Here is a 20912-nt window from a genome sequence, read left to right on the forward strand (position 1 = left end):
TCTTTAGAAATAATCATATGGTTTTTATCTTTCATTTTGTTAATATGGTGTATCACATTGATTGATTTATGAATATTGAAGAATCCTTTCATTGCTGGAATATAGCCCACTTGATCATGATGTATGATCTTTTTAATATGTTGTTGAATTCTGTTTCCTTGAATTTTGTTGAGGATTTTTGCATCTATGTTGATCAGTAATATTGGCCTGTAATTTTCTTTTTTTGTGGTATCTTTGTCTGGTTTTGGTATCAGGGTGATAGTGGCTTTTGTAGAATGAGTTTGGGAGTTTTTGTTCCTCTGCAATTTTCTGGAGGAGTTTGAGTAGGATAGGTGTTGGCTATTCTCACATTTTTGGTAGAATTCAATTTGGTAGAATTCTGATCCTGGGCTTTTGTTTATTGTAAAATTTTTGATTATAGTTTCTATTTCTATGCTTGTCAATTGATCTGTTCAAATTTTCTTCTTGGTTCAGTTTTGAAAAGTTACAGTTTTCTAAGAATTTGTCCACTTCTTCCAAGTTTTCCATTATATTGGCATATAGTTGTTCATAGTAATCTATTATGACCATTTGAATTTCTGTGTTGCCTTTTGTAATTTCTGCATTTTCACTTCTAATTTTATTGATTTGAGTCTTCTCCCTTTTTTTCTTGATGAATCTGGCTAACAGTTTGTGTGAGGTGATATCTCATAGTTTTGATTTGCATTTCTCTAATATGAGTGATGTTGAGCATCTTTTCATGTGTTTATCAGCCATCCATATGTCTTCTTTGGAAAAATGTCCATTTAGGTCTTTTTCCCACTTTTTTTTTAATATAAATTTTTAAAATTTAATTGGAGGCTAATTACAATATTGTATTGGTTTTGCCATACACCAACATGAATCCGCCATGGGTGTACACGTGTTCCCCATCCTGAGCCCCTCTCCCAACCCCCTACCATCTCTCTGGGTCATCCCAGTGCACCAGCCCCAAGCATCCTGTATCTTGCATTGAACCTGGACTGGCGATTCATTTCTTATATGATATTATACATGTTTCAATGCCATTCTCCCAAATCATCCCACTCTCTCCCTCTCCCACAGAGTCCAAAAGACTGTTCTATACATCAGTGTCACTTTTGCTGTCTCACATACAGGGTTATTGTTACCATCTTTCTAAATTCCATATATATACATTAATATAGTGTATTGGTGTTTTTCTTTCTGGCTTACTTCACTCTGTATAATAGGCTCCAGTTTCATCCCCCTCATTAGAACTGATTCAAATGTATTGTTTTTAATGGCTGAGTAATACTCCATTGTGTATATGTACCACAGCTTTCTTATCCATTTGTCTGCTGATGGACATCTAGGTTGCTTCCATGTCCTGGCTATTATAAACAGTGCTGTGATGGTTTTCCCACTTTTTGATTGGCCTGTTTTTCTGGTATTGATTTGGATGAGTTGCTGGTAATATTTTGGAAATTAATCCTTTGTCATTGTTTCATTTGCTATAATTTTCTCCCATTCTGAGGGTTATCTTTTCACCTTGTTTATAGTTTCCTTTGGTGTGCAAAAGCTTTTAATTAAGTCCCACTTGTTTATTTTTTTTTCCATTACTCTAGGAAGTGGATCATAGAGGATCTTGCTGTTATTTATGTCAGAGTGTATTCTGCTTATGTTTTCCTCTAAGAATTTTATAGCTTCTGGTCTTACATTTCGGTTTTTAATCTATTTTGAGTTTTTCTTTGTGTGTGGTTATTAGGAAGTATTCTAATTCCATTCTTTTACAGATGACTGTCCAGTTTTCCCAGTACTACTTATTGAAGAGGCTGTCTTTGCCCCATTGCATATTCTTGCCTCCTCTGTCAAAAATAAGGTACCATAGGTACGTGGATTTATCTCTGGGCTTTCTATCTTGTTCCATTGGTCTATATTTTTGTTTTTGTGCTAGTACCATACTGTCTTGATGACTGTAGCTTTGTAGTATAGCCTGAAGTCAGGAAAGTTGATTCCTCCAGCTCCATTCTTCTTTCTCAAGATTGCTTTGAGTATTCAGGGTCTTTTGTTACTCCATGTGAATTGTGAAATTTTTTGTTCTAGTTTTGTTGAAAAATGCCATTGGTAATTTGATAGGGATCACACTGAATCTGTAGATTGCATTTGGTCATGTAGTTATTTTCATAATATTGATTCTTCCAACCAAGAACATGCAATATCTGTCCATCTGTTTGTCAACTTTGAATTCTTTCATCAGTGTCTTAGTTTTCTGTATACAGCTCTTTTGTCATCTTAGGTAGATTTACTCCTAGATATTTTATTATTTTTTGTTGCAATGGTGACTGGGATTGATTCCTTAACTTTTGATTTTTCATTGTTAGTTTATAGGAATACAGATGATTTCTGTGTATTGATTTTGTATTGTGTGACTTTGCTAATTATAATAATTTCACTGATTAGCTCTAGTAATTTTCTAGTAGTATCTTTAGGGTTGTCTGTGTATAGTATCATGACAAGGAAGACACCTTCTTATAGGCTTTCCTGAAAATCAGCTGCACCTGCCTTTTGTATTCAAAGTACTTTGTACCAGGTGCTGATACAGTGAACGAAAGTTACACATTTGCTTACATCCACTCTTAGATATTGTGTGTGTGTGTGTGTGTGTGTGTATGCTACATACCATAAAACTTAAAGTGTAAATGTTAATGATTTTTATTAAAATTGCTGAGTTGTGTAGCCATCATTATAATCCAATTTTAAAACATTTCCATCTTCTCATAAAGTTCCCTCATACTATTTTCACTTGAGCCCTGATGCCGCCCCAGTCATAGGAAACCATTGACCTGCCTTTTGACTATAGCTTTGCCTTTTCTGGACATCTCATATACACGAAATCAAGTAAGATGTGGTCTCTTTGTGTGAATTCTTTTGCTTGAGGTTCATCCATATTATAGCATGCACCGCTGTCTCTTTTATTGTTGTGTAGTATTCTACTCTGCTTTGCTTATAATTATTTTCTATTGTATGGCTATACATAAGAACTGAAATATAGCTGTGCCACATTTTATGTGTTGATTCATTTGTTAATGTCTTATGTATTTATGTTGTTGGACATTTTGTTTTTTGTCTATTATGAAAAATGGTGCTGTGAGTATCTGCATGCAAGTCATTGTATGCCCAGGTTTTATTCCTTTTGAATAGATTCATAGCAGTGTAATTGTTGGACCACATGTCTCATCTTTGATTCCTTGAAGGCAGGAACATTACGTTGAAGTTTTTAGTATTGGCTTAGTGGTTGGTCTTTGAATTGGCTCCTCTAGCATGCCTGCCACACAGTGGGTCGGGCAACTGATCAACAGGTATTTAGGACATAATTTGATGTTCTGTGAACCCTTGTTTGGTTTTTATGCACACTATATCTCCTGTTATGCCCACTTGGAAAGAATTATTTTTTATCTCTATTCTTTGCAATGCTAGCAAACAATCCTAATGGTTTTGGATGATTTAGATTTTTATTTCCAGCATAACTCCATGTATACTCAAAGACAGTATGTGGTAAGACATACTCTAAGACAATGCCACATTAATAGTAACAAAAGCTATGGCTTATTTACACTGTGTATGCATATTATTCTGTTGATTTATGGAGAGGGTATAAAAGATGAATAATATAAACTGTCTTTTATTCAAGTAGGTTGGATAGAGTGAGGAAAGATTTTTGAGTGTCTGATGTGTTCTGTATGAACTGTTTTGTTCTGATGTTAGCTTGTCTGTGACCAAATAAAGTTAGTATGTCTGTGACCAAATAAAGTAAAAAATGTTTCCCTACCAAAGTATGGTTTCATTTTAACTGGGCAACGGAAGCCTGACATAAGAAGACTGGATTCTTTGCACTAAAGCAAATGCTATAAAGTTACTAATGCTGTTAAGAGCCAGGTACTGCCAGTTAATAGAAATTAGCTGAAGTTCTAAGAAAAAATACACTCAAAATTCAGGCTCTTATTTTACTTGCCAAACTAATCATAAATTTTGACTTACATCAGTTTTCATTTATAAATTACTCTCTTCCTCTGTTTGAGTGTAGCCTATATTCTCTACATAGCTTGAAGAAATGTGTTAATTTTCCTGTGGGTGTTAAGTGAGACAGGTTCCTTGTACAGTATATTTGACAAAACAAAGGGTATTGGACACATGGTAGAACACATGTTTTTGAGAAGGAATTATCATTGTTAAATGTGTAAGTCAAAATTGATATGGTTAAATTGATTAGGTTAAATGAGATTAGGTCAAAGGCTTGACATAGGATGCTCAACACTGGCTCATTTAATCTAGTTAGGAGCTTCATATTAATAATTTCTCAGTAACGTTTAAGGGCATGGACTCTGGAGCCAGATGTCCAGTATTTAAAAACAAACAAACAAAAGACAGACCTAAAAAATCCTGCTTAACCACTTGCAAGCTTTGTAACCTAGGTAAGTTGTTTAAGCCACAGTTGTCTCATATAAATACAGTGAGCTTATAAGAGGTCTATAGTAGCACTTTATAGAGTTTCTAAGTTTAAATGAGGTAATATATTGAAACATGATCCCTGGCGTAAAGTAAGTGCTCAGTTAATATAAAACACAAATTTAAAAACAGAAAAGCAACCCCAGTTCCCTTGGAATTTGTAGACTAGAGCCATATTCTCTGACGTGGTAAACAGCCTCATTACAAAGATTTTTCATTCAGATTTCAATAAAATGGGTTAGCAGCTATGAATCCGGTGTTTAAACTCTGAGCTTGTTCCCTTTTTATGAAATGGAGTTATGTTCCTTAGCATTTGTTTTTATTTCATTTGTTTATTGGGTAGGTGAGGATTAACTGCTATATGTGAAAGTATTCTACAAATGTAAGGCTAATACTTGGAGAGTAAAGCAATAATATGTATACATACTAGTAAGACACTGGGAAGGGAGGCTTCTTGCATACTTTTGCAAATGACTGAAGGTAGGAATAGTAATTTTCTTGTTCATATTTGAACTTCAATATTTATCATAGAGTGGGTACACAGCAAATACTTGGTACACATATGACAGGTAAGATAGACTTGGTTTTGACATTGTAATGCCTTTTCCTTAGGGGTGGAGGTCACATGTAGAGAGAAGAGTATTTATAGGGAAGTTTGTCGGCTCATCCAGTTTACGGATATGATTGGACACATTATGCTTTTGGAAATACCGTAAGTTGTACAGAATAACTGCTTTACCATTTGACCCCTCTTGCCTTTACTGTCTATAATATGCAGTATTGCTGTGTTCACCACATGTTTACGTCCTTTTTTGGAGAAAGAATTGATGTTAATTTAAGTAAGGTAAGAATCTTGATGAGCTAATCAGTTTGTTTACATAAAATAGCATTTTCATGGTAAAGACTGTTAGGTTTGGAAAAGGCTTGAATGAGTTCTTCCTTCCCTTAGTACCCTTTGCAGTAGTTGGCACATGACCGTTTGAGGCACAGATGGGACAGTTCTTGGGTCTTTGGTGCCAGGGTTAAGCTCATTTTGAATTTATGCCGTATTAGCATGTAAACCTGCCACATTGACATTTAAATGTCCTCTTTAGCAGCGTAAGCTCCCTGAAGTGATAACTCTAACTTCGATAGAAGAGGGAAGAAAAGCAGCAGGAAAAGTGAAACTGCATGAGTTCTACAAAAGCATGTTGGAGTCATATAATGAAAAAGCAGATTTTTTTTTTATTATGATGTTTCTCCATATTTGGCATTGCTGTAAATGGCTAACTAACATTTACTGCCAATTCAGTACAAATGTGTGGTTTGGTAATACCAGAACAGCAAATTTAAATGAAAAATAAAAGTTAAACATTTCCACACAAGATTTTACAGTCTGACATTTCACTGCGTAGGTAAAAAGACACTTTTTTTTTAAACTACATATTATTATTCAGCATGAATAAAAAACTACAACTTTTATTTTTTAAACAGGAGTCACTGGTTTTAATTTTTACACATTTTAAAATTACTGTGATAAAAAATAATGAAAAAGCTTCTTAATAATGCCATACACAGTATAATATAGATTTGTCCCCATTATATAGCATTTGTTTAATATACAAAATAGAATATTGACACACTTGAATCTATATGTAGTTAAGCAAGTTATTTGAGGAGGGTATTTTCATACAGCCTTTCGTCAGAAAATAAAATCCTTCTTTCAGGCATTTGCTAGAGAGAAGCTAATCCTTTCCCAAAAACCGGGTCACTAATCCTTGGTGGACCAGGCTGACTGACCATAGTCTGGAAAACGATAAACTTCCATTCCAAGTGGTTAACATGTCCTCCTTCCACTCTTAGTTTCTCTTCTAATTCTCAAACCAGGCACAGAAAAACACATTCATATACAGCTGCAGTCCTTTCAGTGATCTAGCAAGATCAAAATCTTACTGAGGGCTGTCTGTCACAGTTCTTAACTTTTGACAGATCAAAGTATAATAATGATGTCCATTCCATGGTGATGTAGTTTTAGGATATTTAACAGAGAACTAAAACGATAAGACTTAATGATAACTGGTTGTATTGGTAGATATGTAAAATTGGAGTTGCTCATTCTCCCATTCCTCAATTCTGAAGTGAGCCTGGCTTTCCTTTATATATGTATCCAGAGCTCATCCTATGCTAAATACAAAGTTCTTCATAGACACTAATCATATGTTTTCCTTTTGCTGTGTTATTTTTTTTTCCCCCAGGAGAAGGCAGGTGCACTTCTAGGTTCCCCTCACATAGTTTTAGACAATTGGGTATAAATATATATCCCCAAAACACTTGTCTTGTATCCTATAGCAAGACCTAAAAACACAGAGAGGGTCCCTTTTTCCACCAGTAATTAAAAATACTTTTCAGGATTTGTTGTGACTCATCTATGCATGTCACCTGTCACTAAAGTTACTATACACTTTTATAGTTTGGGATGGCAACATACCAGATATATAGAAAATGAAGCTCCTTTCAGATAGCACCATAGCTTTCTTCACTTAAGTCCATAATTACACTCACACACAATTAAGGTAAATTTCTTCTTTCCTACATTTTCTAAAAGGTCACGGCTTCTTTTTCCATTTAATGTACAGCTTCCTATAGTTTCATGAATGTCAGTCCATTTCCTTTTAACAACAAAGTGCACTTGTCTTTATTCATTGAGCTCGATTTTTTGGGAGCCAAGGTTGTTGGGGCTAAAATTAAGATTAATGTGTGGTACGCCTTCTGATTTTAACCAGATAATACTCTATAAATGATTAATAATTTATCTTTCAGAAGCTCTTTTTGAAACTTAACACTATCACTGATAATATTCAAGCAGTATTTCTTAGGCACCAAAAATTTCACATCCAGCTGGGTTACAAATCATTTTAAAATACTTTGAGATCAATTTAAAGAATTACAAAAGGAGTATTCCCTTTTTAGAGAGCATTCAAAAAGCAAATGATTACATTTTTATTAAATAACCTCCAAATACTGAAAAATAACAACATTCAAAAAGCATTCAAAGAAAACATAAACATGTCCTCATTTTATTAGGAAATGAACTCTTATAGTATAGAAAGGAATTAGTGTATTATTGGCAGCCTATGAGATTCTGCACTATTTACATATTGCTGGTACCTCTATGCATATTATTGCCAAACTGTTAAACTGTTGGGGAGGCTGTATGTGATGGTGCCTGTAAGTGTGTAAGCACCACCTTTCTGTCCTGTTAACACACTTTAGCGCAAGGGGAGATTTAGTAAACTAAACCTGTGCAGACAGACGCACTGTTGGAATGAAGAGGGTGGTCATTCTGGGAGGCAGAGGATTACTTCCTCTCCAATCTGAATGGGAGAGAGCCTCAATAACCTTCATGGTGCACAGGGCCAGTCTCCAATTCTCTCTTCCTCTAGAGCAAACCTGTTTGAGACCATTGCTGCCTGTATGAATGCTTGCACACGTTATAAATCATATAGGTTATCCATCAACATTTCTTTGACCCCTACAAAAAATATATAACATGTCATGATAAAACAATCTCATCTAAAAATCATTCTTATTTTACACTATACAAGCTATTTTACAATCATTTTAATAAATTGCATGTAAAGCTGCAGTAGCCCTTCCCTTCCCAGATTAGTGAATACCAATATGATATATATCTGAAACTATAACTAAATATAAAAATATATTAGAAGTTTCATATTTTTAATATTAGATTTTCCATTTTCTATTACACAAATAATTTGGCCACCTTGAATAGAAATCGGATTTCTTGTGGCTTAGTAAATGTAAGTTTTGAGTTTACAGAAAGTTGGTAAGGTGCACACAGAAAGGGCTACTACAGCTTCTATCTTGTTTAAAATGATAATTCTCAACAGTGAGAAGGAGAAATTCACGTGACTTTCATTGAACTCTATGGCACACATAAGGCTGTGAGGGATGTATAGTTTTATGAACATGGAAGTCTGACATACAGTTCTAAATCAGAAAAATCAGTAGCTGAGCTTTCCTGTATCCCCAGGAAAGAAAGACCAATTGGTGACAAATGGGAATGTGAAAATGGGTGTCTAGCCACTTTTGCCATATTAGAGATTTTTGGGAGGGGGTAAAGTTTAGTGGGAGGAATTACTTGGACTGGTTAAAAACACTCAATTGTGTTTCAGCTGGTTATCTGGAATTATAACTTTTAGGAAGTTTTACAAACTACAGCAGAAGGTCCTGAAAGACAGTTTACCACCTTTCTTCCCATCTAACCATTGCAGAGATAGGTAGGGCATTAGGTACAAACAGGGCCTCTTGATAGTTTTTTTTTTTTTTTTTTTAATTAGTCTTTTGCAATCCACGGTTTACCCAGCAGGTTACTGGACTAGGTGCTCTACACCAGTTAGGACGGTTAATTTGCACAATCTATATAATTCTCCACTGAAGCAAATATATACAAAATGTGAGCTTTTTTGACAAGAAAACTGGAGATTTGAGTCAATTTTTGTGGTCTTCTGATAGCTAACTGCCATCAGGTTAGAAGCACCGACCCATTTTCACACAGAAGATTAATGTTTAGAGTTCAATTAGGAAAGCTATGAACTAGCTGCCCATCTTAAACAGCTGTACAATAACTTGAATACAAAAATTATGTAAGAAAAAATGAGCAAGCGTAGTTCACTGAATATAAAGGAAATTGTTAAAACCAGACAGTAATAGCTATAAAAGGCACAACTTCCCTTTTCTGATATACACTTGTAAACTTTGTTTCAGGTTTCCATGCATAAATCAAAAAAATGCTATCCTAGCTAAACAGGGGAAATATACCAACAAAAAGTCTAAAAAATTTTGTCCAGCCAACTGTGAAAAGTATGAGCAGAAAGTTTATCACACAGACTTCGGGCACTGGTGGTTTAGGTGCCATCCTTCTCTGAAAGTGGAGCTTATACACCCACGTTATTGGCTCTAATTTCGGGGATCCACCAACTCTCACTTTCTACGTTGCCCATCACTGAAAAGTGACAGCTCAACTGCTTCTGTTGCCAAGTCTTGGCCCTCTTTAAACCACATGTAGTGCATATTCAAAACAAAAACAAAATCCAGACAAAAACAAAAAAGTAAAACTGCTACAGGACAGATTGATAGTTTGTACAATAAAAGCTATAAATTCAACCTTCTTTAAGGCAACCTTTCTTATTAAGGCAGTCACTTTTGATGAAACAGAAGTTTTTTGATATTTCCACTTGAATATTTTGGTATCTGATTGGTGATGATTTCAGCTAACATCTCTGGGAATTCAATACTCATAGTCTTATCCAAAAATGTTTGGAAGCAATAGTTAAGAAGATTTTCAACCACCTGCAAGAGAAGATACAGTGATGATCAGTCTTAAGAACTTAGCAGTAGAGACATCTCATGCTTGTTTTGCCCCTCCCCCCCCCACACACTTTTTTTAAAATTTCTGACCTGGAATATACCAATCTGCTGGAATTGCCCGGGTAAGAAAGAAGTTTACTTAAATAAAATGAGCACTTGGTTACCAAAGACATTTTGAATTTCTTAAATTGTATATAGAATTACATGGAATTGAGTGTTTCATGATGAATTGTGATACCACAGTATATGAAGGACACATTCAAACTTACTGGATAAATTCATACAGAAACAGGGAATTATACCTTTTAAAAAAAAGTGCCATTACATTATGTACTAGTATTTTGATGTTAGATGCATATGACTAGATGAAATGGTATTTCATAATTGACTTTAGGAGAACTGTGTGCCAAACTGAACTTCACAGTCTAAAATTAAACCATGACCAAAATCAATGAGTGGGGGGACCCCAAAACTATTGCTATATAATTATATACACTAATCAGGACATACTTTATGTCTCAGGAAATTCTTTTGATACTTGGATTTTTTGTTTGACACTTACATCATGCATGGAGTCCAAGAGTTTTGTCAGTTGATAAAACCGCTGCCAGTTCTGACTGGAGTTTCCTTCCCTCTTGACAATGGCTTTTCCTAGCTCTTTGATATAGGTCATTCTAATTTCATCAAATAGTTCTTGACTCTTCAAGCCTTCCTTGGGAACTAAAAGATTAATTGTAATAAAGAATTTTCTTGTGATAACTTTTCATACATACAAATAGGACATTTATCAGTAATAGATCATTTCATGTTTTACACTGTATTTAATGCACTCTTAAAATATAAGCATTTTGAAGGATTATGAAACTATAGCCACATGAGAATATGGGATAATAGAAAATTGGAGGATGTAACTTTGGGTTTATCATGTTGTTTCTCATCTGTAAATGGATCTAGTAAACACCTTCCTCCTTAGTTCACAAAGCTAGTTTGAAGACCAAACAAATAATACACTGATTGTCATTCTGCCCTTGAGTTTAATTCTAGTAAAGACATAGGTGGCTTCAACAGTAGTGTTTATTCCACCAATTACATCTTGGAATATCTGTGATATAACCAATTAGGACCTTAAAATCAGCATGCAGTACATTTTATTAATGTGTAAACATACTGAGTTGATATGATTCTAATCTAAAAACAAACTTGATTTTTTTATGTGGTTTATATGTATACTTTACTGGGGAGCAAATATCTGCCTTTCCTTATGTATAGAAATACAGAAAATACCTCATGGATCATAAAATTAGTATAAGAGTACTCTTCAGGAAACAATACTAGGAAGAAGGACTGTGAACAGAGGATTAAGATTAATCATAGTTTCACTTGGTCTTGCAGAGATTATGACTTGTGGATACTACATTTCTTAAAGTGTGCTCCAAGGAACTCTGGTTCTGTGTTAATAATGATTAGGGGGAAAAAGGATTTGATGATCAGAATTTAGCAAAACTAGATGTTTCAATACCAAGTTAGGCAGATTTTTGGATTTCAGGACTTCTTAGAGCTATAATTATGCACTCTCCAGGGATCCCATGGACTGGGGCCTGTCAGGTTCCCCTGTCTATGGAATTCTCCAGGCAAGAGTATTGGAGCGGGTTGCTATTCCCTTCTTCAGGGGATCTTCCCCACCCAGGGATTGAACCTGGGTCTCCCACATTGCAGGCAGATTCTTTACTGTGTGAGCTACCAGGGAAGCCCACTCTCCAAGGAGGGGGAACAAATCCTTTTCCAAACGTAAACTTCATTTCTACTGACATCTTAGAAAATGCTAGAACAGAGGAAAAGCAGTGTGTTTAGGATAAGTCTTTTTAATTCTTACTTGCCAGGTGGACTTCAGTATAACCTCCCTGAGCCCTTGTTTCCTACTCCTTTCTTCCTCAGTGAGTTAAATATATTTTTAAAAATTTATTTTTTAAATTTAGATGTAATTAGTGTGTAACACTATTAGTTTCAAGTGTACACATGATGATTCAGTATTTGTATATACTGCAGAATGATCACCACAGCAAGTCTAGGTAACATCCATCACTATAAATTGTTTCAAAACTTTATTTCTTGTGATGAAAGTTTTAAAGTTTACTGTTAGCAGTTTTCAGATATACAATATCATATTATTAACTATAGACACCATTACATCTCCATGACTGGAAGTTTGTACTCTCTAAACCCTTCACTCATTTCTCTCATCCCCCAACACCCCCACCCCCAAACACACAGACCTCTGGTATTTGTTAATTTGTACTCTGTATCCATGGGCTTTTGTTTTTAGATTACATGTACAAGTAAGATGTATGTGGTATTTGTCTTCTTTGACTGATTTCACTTAGCACAATGCCCTCAAGGTCCATCCATGTTGTTGCAAGTGGTGAAGTTTCATTTTTTTCTTATGGTTGAATAATATCTCATTGAATCATCCATCAGTGGACATTTAGGTTGTTTTCATATCTTGGCTATTATAAATTATTCTGCAGTGAACATGAGGGTGCACGTATCTTTTCCAGTTTATTTCTTTGTATTCTACGGTTAAATACCCCGAAGTGAAATTGCTGGGTCATATAGTAATTCTATTTTTAATTTGCTAAAGAACCTCCATACTGTTTTCTGTAGTGGCTGCACCAATTTAAATCCCCTAAAGAGTGCACAGAGGTCTTCTTTTTCTCCACACCTTTGCCAATACTTTTTGTCTTGGGATGTTTTTATTAATAGTCATCCTGATTGATGTTAAGGTGGTATTTCAGTGTACTGTTGATTTGCAAGCATTTCCCAGATGACTAATAATGTAAAGCACCTTCTTATATACATATTGATTATTTGTATGTCTTTGTGAGATACCTGTTCAGGTTCTAAGCCCATTCAAAAAATCCGGATATTAGTTCTTTTGCTGTTGAGTTGTATGAATTCTTTTATTTGTAGATATTAACCTCTTATCAGATACATGATTTGCAAATACTTCCTCTCATTTGGCAGATTACCCCTTCATTTTGTTGATGGTTCCCTTTGTGTGTAGCTGTCTAGTTTGATATAGTCTCATTTGTTTACTTTTGTTGCCTTTGCTTTTGATGTCTGAGCCAAAAAATCAACTTCAAGACTGACATCAAGGAGCTTACTGCCTATATTTTCTTCTGGGACTTTTATGATTTCAGAACATATATTCAAGTCCATATGATCCATTTTGAGTTAACTTCTGTGTATGGTGTGAGATGGTAATCCAGTTTCATTCTCTTGGATCCAGTTTTCCCAACATCTTTATTGAAAAGACTGCCCTTTTCCCATTGTATATTGTTAGTTCCTTTGTCATTAATTCATTGATAATACATATATTGTGGGTTTACTTCTTGGCTCTCAGTTGTGTTCCAATAATCTATGTGAATGGGCCTGTGCCAGTACAGTACTGTTTGGATGACTACAGCTTTGTAATATAGTTTGAAACCAAGATGTAAGTTCAGCTTTGTTCTTTCTCAAGTTTGCTTTGGCTATTCTGGATTTTCTGTGCTTCCATACAAATTTTAGGAATATTTGTTCTATTTCTGTGACACATGCCATAGGAATTTTATAGAGATTGCACTCTATCTGTTGATTACTTTGAATAGTAAGGACATTTTGACACTATTAATTCTTCTAATCCATAAGCATGGACTGTCCATTTATTTTTTGTTTTCTTCAGTTTTGTTCATCAGTGTCTTACAGTTTTCATTGTGCAAGTCTTTTGCCTCTGTGGTTAAATTTATTCCTAGGTTTTTAAATTCTTTTTGATGCAGTTGTAAATGGAATTGTTTCCTTAATTTCCCTTACTGCTAGTTTGTTTGGAATGCATTGAGACGCAACAGATTTTTGTAAATTGAATTTGTATCCTGAAACTTTATTGAATTTACTAGCTCGAACAGTATTTTTTGATGTCATTTTTAGGGTTTCTCTATATAAAATCAGATCATTTGCAAACAGAGTTTTACTTCTTAAAAATGTTTTTTTCCTAATGGTTTTACTTCCAGTTAAACAGGCAGTAATAATTAGAATACTCAGGATGTGCCAACCCCAATTGGAATTTTTACTTCTTCCTTTTTGATTTGGATGCCTTTTCTTTCTCTTACTTAATTGGTCTGGCTAGAACTTGGTTGACTAGAAGTGGCTAGAGTGGGCATCTTTGCCTCATTCCTTATTTCAGAGGAAGAGCTTTCAGCTTTTCACTATTGAGTAATGATGTTAGCTGTGGGCTTGTCATATATGGCCTTTATTATGGTCAGGTACTATACCTGGTTTATTGATATTTTCTATCATAAATGGATGTTGAATTTTGTCAATGCGTTTTCTGCACTTAGATTTTTATCCTTCATTTGGTTAATGTAGTATATCACTCTTACTGGATTTTGATTAGGATTAGACCAAAAACAACATATGAAAATATTTTGATTCCATAAAGCAAACTTGATACCTTTAGGATATCAGTGTTAGTGCAAATGAAGGCCACTTACTCAGGAGTGTTAGACCTGTGTTCAGAGTGGGTTAATTTTTACACATTATTATATTACAGGTAATCTAGTTATTGCTGATTTTTAAAGTAATGATTTCTTATTAATAACTTTTTTCCCATGCTGGTTTTCCTCATTGTAAAAAGTAGGTGAGAAACCTATTCAGTATTTATATTTAGAAGACTTTCATCCATCCCAAGTTACCACAAATATTCCTTGGGATTTTTGCTTTATGTTGTTTGGGGCCATATATTCAGAATTATTTTTCTGGTGAGTAGAATGCTTTATGTAGTGAAATCTCTAAATATAGAACTGTTTTGGGGGGGGGCCTTAGTGTTTATTTTTATAGTAATATAGCTGCTTCAGATTGCTTTTGGGTAAAACAGTGGTCAGCAATGGCCCCTTCCTACCTGTAGCCTGTTTTTGTAAATAAAGTATCATTGGAACACAGCCACACCTGTACTCTTTGAGCATCATTCATGACCATGTTCATGTCACAAGGGGCAGAACTGAGTATCTCTGACAGAGATTGTATGCAACGCTGAAATCATTTACCATCTGGCCTTTTACAGAAAGTATGCCACAAAGGCCATATACTACACTATGCATAGTATATCCTTTTACCTCAGCTACTCAACATCCATATATATATATATATATCCTATAAATAGCAGAGTTGGATTGTTTTCTTAAAACTAGTCTTGCACTTTCTGTATATTTTTATCTTGGAGCGTTTAGTCCATCTACATTTAATGAAATTGCTGATATATTTGAACTTACTTATTTGTACAATCAGTGTATTTGTTACTTCCTCCTATCATGCCTTTGTTTATGCTTCCCCTCCGCCCTCAACTTTCTCTCATTTCTTTTATTCTTTTGTTTTTTTCTTACCATGTTCTCCCCCAAAGTCCTCATGGTTTGATAATGTACTTTGTATACTCTTTAAGAAATTTAAACACTCATCTTTAACTTTTCAAAGGCTCCTTTTTTCTTCTTTGCCTATATGTAATTATTGTGTAGTTCTATTTTATAACTTCCCAAAGACATTATTACTGTTATTTTACAGTTAGTTTAAATGTATCTAAATATTTGCCACTTTCTTTATTCTGTTTTCCATCAAGATACTACTTTCCCGTAGCCTAGGTATATCCCTTAATATTACTTTACTGAGGATCTATGGTGGCAAATTCTCTTTTGACCTTCATTAAAAAAAAAAGACTATGTATATTAGGCCTTTCAAATTTAAAGTGATTGTTTGAGATATCTACATTAATCTCTACCATGTTTGTAACTTATCTATTCATTTTTCTTATTTCCTTTTTCTGCCTTTTCTAGTCTGAGTATTCATGTGATTCTGTTTCCTCTTGGTGTATCAATTATGACTTCCTTTAAAAGTTGTTTTTAGTGGCTGCCCTAGAATTTGAAATATACATTTATAACTAATCTACATCTTCTTTCAAATAACACTTCAGTATTTTTATAGGTACTGTAGGTACCTTAAAACCTCATCAGTGGATGTTGAATCTATCATGGGTGATCTTTTTCTTTTAACGGTAAATAGTTCACTCTACTACTTTCCTGCTTGCATGATTTCTAATGAGAATTCTAATGTAATTTATATCCTTCCTTTATAAGGAATGGTAAGCTGTTTTCCCCTCTGGCCTTTTCCTTTATTGTCTTTAGTTTTCTGTAGTTTTGAGTACAATATGCCTAGGTGCAGCTTTTTTGGTATTTATCTATCTTTCTGGATATTTTCTGAGCTTCCTGGATGTGTTTTGCTGTCTGTCATTAATTTTGGAAATTTATCAGCATTTATTGCTTCAAATATTTCTTCTCTTCCTTTTCCTATCTCTCTTAACTGAGATAGGAAGGTAAAGGGGACTGGAATTGCCTATTTGCCCTTTCCCCTAGGATAGAAAGGGGATCTTCTCTGATTTTCATCATTAGAATTTGATGGGGTTTCTCAAGGTAAACTGTGAACTGTGGGGGGGAACAGAGAACTGTGGGGGGGAACCCCTAAAGACTGGGTCTTCAGAGTTCTTATATAGTGAAGTGAAAGTCGCTCAGTCATATCCGACTCTTTGTGACCCCATGGGCTATACAGTCCATGAAATTCTCCAGGCCAGAATACTGGAGTGGGTAGCTGTTCCCTTTTCCAGGGGATCTTCCCAACCGAGGGACTGAATCCAGGCCTCCTGCATTGTGGGTGGATTTTTTACCAGCTGAGCCACAAAGGAAGCCCAAGAAAACTGGAGTGGGTAACCTATGCCTTCTCTAGCAGATCTTCGTGACCCAGGAATCAAACCAGGGTCTTCTGCATTGCAGGGGGATTCTTTACCAACTGAACTATCAGAGAAGCCCTGATATCAGGGTTCTTAACACTCCAGCTATTCCTTACTTGGTCTTCAGAAATACATCAAAGATACCATAAGTGTTTCTGCATTACTGGGTCCAGTAGCTTCTGTTTCCAGGAAACTGATCTTGGCGGTGGTCCTCTGTATTTGCCTGTTTCTCCAGATTTTGATGTTAGTGGTTTGTCCTGTGACCTTACTTCTCAGATGGATCTTTAAAAAAGTTATTGTCAGTTTGCCTAGCTTTTTCTTATTTGTGAGGATGGGAGCAATAACTGCAAGTTGTTTAATTGTGAGAGTTTAAATTGGAAATCCACTCTCTTTTTTCAGTTTTTCTCCCCCCTTAGCTTTTTAAAAAAAAGTAGTTCACTTTCTTCAATTGCTGCTGTTCTGGAAAGTTTCCAGCCATTATCTCTTTGTATAGTATCTTTTCACCTTTCATCTTGGATCTTTGATTATAAGATGACCATATGAATGGGTTACTAATGTGTTGTTAATGATCTGCTAAGCTGGTCACCACTGGTTGCAGGAAGCTTTATTCATTTACATCATTGTGCTATGAATGAATGTTATGTTTCTTATGTTATTATGATGTGAAAAGAGTTGTGAAGTATTGTTTTAGACTTTCTCTCTCAATCATGCCTCTTATCTTTGTTCATACATATACACAAATGCACATTAAAAATGTATTCTGGCTAACGTCTTTAGATGTATATTTCAGTTTAAATGTCTCTACAAATATGTCTAATCTGCCTTTAGATCCATTTTTTTTTTTTTCCCCCAATTGCACTTGTCTTTAAATTTACTGAATATACTAATTTACCAGTCTTGGCAACTACCCTCTAAGAGAAAGCTAGCTTCAAGTGCAGCTCTTCTCTTCAGGTACCTGCCTGCATGTAGTGTTAAATTCTTTAAGTTCAGCATATCTTAATGGAAGGTTAGGACAGTTCTAGTGTTCTGTCAGGGTAGCAGTCTAATTGTATCTTAAGATACATATTTTCATCCTTCTAAGCACCGCCCCCCCCTTTTTTTAAACCAAAAGGTTAGTATCTTGGCACTGACCTGTACCTGGATATTATCAACCCTAATGATTGATTATCAGAACTTTCCCTGTTTACTTCAACAGTATCAAGCTCACTGCTTTAACAAGGGTACTGTTACAGGTAACCTTAAAAAATTAGCTTTTTTAAAATGGGTTGTGGAAAATTTTCTTACTTTGGAATATCACTAATATTCCTTAAGTCCCATGACATTAAACAGCAAAAATAGTATGAAAGCATTAAGGTTGATGTGTGGTTTGGAAACACTTAAATAGATATAGTCATGTAGTCATGTAAGGGGCTTCCCTGGTGGCTCAGACAGCAAAGAATCTGCCTGTAATGTGGGAGGCCCGGGTTTGATCCCCGGGTAGGAAAGATTCCCTGGAGGAGGGCATGGCAACTCACTCCAGTATTCTTGCCTGGAGAATCCCCATGGACAGAGGAGCCTGGTGGGCTACAGACCAAGGGGTCAGTAAAGAGTTGGACACAACTGAGTGATAAAGCAGTCATGTACACCATCTGTAGATTATTTAGCCACTTTGAAACCACAGTTACTAATGGAATGAAGGCTTTAAAAAATTGGAACGCTATTTATATGAAAGAGGTATTCAGCTATCAACTCCGCATCTTATAAAGTTTATAATGCCTGCTGGTTCACAGACCTTCTTTCATTAGTTGTTGAAAATGCCACATTTTTACTAATATAGACAAGATACTTGGTATTTTCCAGAAGTTTTCTAGTTTGCCTTTGCTTGCTGAAAGTAGTCTCACTGAAGTTCATATACCAATTTATGTAAACTTTCAAGATAGTGTTGTTCCTTTCTAGATAAAACACCTGTCCACAGTCCAGCTCCAGTGCTGCATTAACCTTCTTTAATAGTACTCAAGCTCACTTTTTGTAGGCCATCCTTTTCTTTCATAATTTCTTTCTTGTAAAGTAATTTTTATCGGGAGTATAGTTGACTCACAATATTCTTAGTTTCTGCTGTACAGCAGAGTGAACCAGTTATACATGTAGCCACTCTTTTTTTAGATTCTTTTCCCATACAGGTAATTACAGAGTATTGAGTAGAGTTCCCTGTGCTGTATGGTATGTTATTATATTTTATATACAGTAGTGTGTATGTTTCCCAATTTATCCCTCCCACCCATCCCCCTTGGTAACCTTAGTTTATTTCCCTACAACTATGACTATTTCTGTTTTGTAAATAACTTCATTTGTGTGTAAGCAATGTTGTTGTTGTTCAGTTGCCTAATTGTTTCTCACTCTTTTTGACACCATGGATTGCAGCATGCCAGGCCTCCCTGTCCCTCATCATCTCCTGGAGTTTGCCCAAGTTCATGTACATTACATCAGTACATGTAATGTACCATCCAGCCATCTCATCTTCTGTTGCCTTCTCCTTTTGCCATGTCATCTTCTGTTGCCCCCTTCTCCTTTTGCCTTCAGTCTTTCCCACTATCAGAGTCTTTTCCAATGAACTGGCTCTTCACATCAGGTGGCCAAAGTATTGGTGCTTCAGCATCAGTGCTTCCAATGCATATTTAGGGTTGAATTCCTTTAAGATTGGTTTGATTTCCTTGCTGTTCAAGGGACTCTGGAGCGTTCTCTAGCACCACAGTGTGAAAGCATCAATTCTCTGGCACTCTGCCTTTTTTAAGGTCCAACTCTTACAGTCGTACCATGACTACTGGACAGACCATAGCCTTGACTATATGGACCTTTGTCAGCAAAGTAATGTCTTTGCTTTTTAACACTGTCTAGGTTTGTCTAGCTTTCCTGCCAAGAAGCAGTTGTCTTATGATTTCATGGCTGCAGTCACCATCCACAGTGATATAAGCAGTATCACGTGATATTTGTCTTTCTCTGACTTACTGTGTATGACAGACTCTGGGTCCATCCATGTTGCTATAGATGGCATTATTTTGTTTGTTACTTTTTTTATGACTGAGTAATATTTCATTGTATATATGTACCACATCTTATTTATCCATTTCTCTGTGGATGGACATTTAAGTTGCTTCCAGGTTGCTGGCTATTATAAACAGTGCTGCAGTGGACACTGGAGTGCTGCATGTATCTTTTGGAATTGTGGTTTTCTTTGGTTATGTGCCCAGGAGTGGAATTACTAGATCATATGGTAGTTCTCTTTTTAGTTTTGAAAGAACCTGTATACTGGGGCTTCCCAGGTGGTGCTAGTGGTAAAGAACCCGCTTGTCAATGCAGGAAATATAAGAGATGCAGGTTCAATCCCTGCCTTGGGAAGATCCCTTGGAAGAGGGCATGGCAACCTACTCCAGTATTCTTGCCTGGAGAATCCCATGGACAGAGGAGTCTGGAGGGCTACAGTCTACAGGGTTGCAGAGCTGGACATGACTGAAGCAACTCAGCATGCACAACACATGCTGTTCTCCATAGTGGTTGTACCAATTGATACTCCTACCAACAGTGTAAAAGCGTTTCCTTTTCTCCACACCCTCTCCAGCATTTATTATTTCTAAATTTTGATGGCCATTCTGACTGATGTGATACCTCATTGTACTTTTGATTTGCATTTCTTTAATAATCAGTGATGTTGAGCATCTTTTCATGTGCTGTTTAGCCATTTGTATGTCTTCTTTGGAGAAATGTCTGTTTAGAGCTGCCTATCTTTTGATTTAGTTGTTTTGTTTTTGATACTGAGTTGCATGAATTGTTTGTGTACTTTGGAGATTAATCCCTTGTTCACTTCGGTTGCAAATTTTTTCTCTCATTCTGTGGGTTGTCTTTTTGTTTTGTTTATGGTTCTTTGCTGTGCAAAAGCTTTTAAATTTAGGTCCCATCCATAATTTCTTATACATAGTATAAGAAATATGTCATTGGATTTAATGTATTATTAGTCATTGTATAACTAAAATTTTTGACTAAGTAACTGAGTTTGAGCAAGCTCCGGGAGTTGGTGATGGACAGGGAAGCCTGGTGTGCTGCAGTCCATGGGGTCACAAAGAGTCAGACACGACTGAGTGAGTGAACTGAACGGTGTTGTATAGAAAAATCATTCAAGCTGGCATGCTTTCTCTGTGTCTTCTGTAGTGGAAGTGTAAAAAGTTGTAGGAAGGAAGAAGGCTATAGATATTCCAGATCAGCAGTGACTTCCTCCTTCCTG

General features: G+C 35.7%; 2 protein-coding genes across 29 annotated transcripts in view; one reads left to right on the plus strand and one right to left on the minus strand.

Moving 5' to 3' along the window:
- LOC147369579 (uncharacterized) overlaps positions 1 to 20912 on the plus strand; it is a 97887-nt gene that overhangs the window by 26906 nt on the left and 50069 nt on the right. For 6 of the 19 annotated variants that reach the window (XR_015167606.1, XR_015167607.1, XR_015167604.1 and 3 more), the window contains exon 2: positions 5098 to 5197. The exons of 5 other annotated variants lie outside the window; for them this stretch is intronic. Coding sequence is in view for 8 of the 14 variants with exons in the window: in XM_086412203.1 (XP_086268329.1) it covers positions 5166 to 5197 (32 nt within the window). In the remaining 6 variants the exon portion in view is untranslated. Of the gene's footprint in view, positions 1 to 1772; positions 1868 to 1891; positions 4452 to 5097; positions 5198 to 20912 lie in introns of those variants that run through there. 8 more of the 19 variants (XR_015167608.1, XM_086412204.1, XM_086412194.1 and 5 more) reach the window with 5 other exon arrangements.
- Positions 5690 to 20912, minus strand: part of NR3C1 (nuclear receptor subfamily 3 group C member 1) — a 119941-nt gene continuing 104718 nt past the window's right edge. For all 10 annotated transcript variants that reach the window (XR_015167602.1, XR_015167601.1, XM_086412191.1 and 7 more), the window contains exons 8-9: positions 10418 to 10575; positions 5690 to 9837 (exon numbers count right to left, since the gene is read on the minus strand). Coding sequence is in view for 8 of the 10 variants with exons in the window: in XM_086412191.1 (XP_086268317.1) it covers positions 9685 to 9837; positions 10418 to 10575 (311 nt within the window). In the remaining 2 variants the exon portion in view is untranslated. The remainder of the gene's footprint in view (positions 9838 to 10417; positions 10576 to 20912) is intronic.

This window comes from Bos grunniens, chromosome 7 (genome assembly GCF_055505025.1).
Source record: "Bos grunniens cultivar Pamir isolate PY7600 chromosome 7, Bosgru_T2T1.0, whole genome shotgun sequence".
NCBI lineage: Eukaryota > Metazoa > Chordata > Mammalia > Artiodactyla > Bovidae > Bos > Bos grunniens.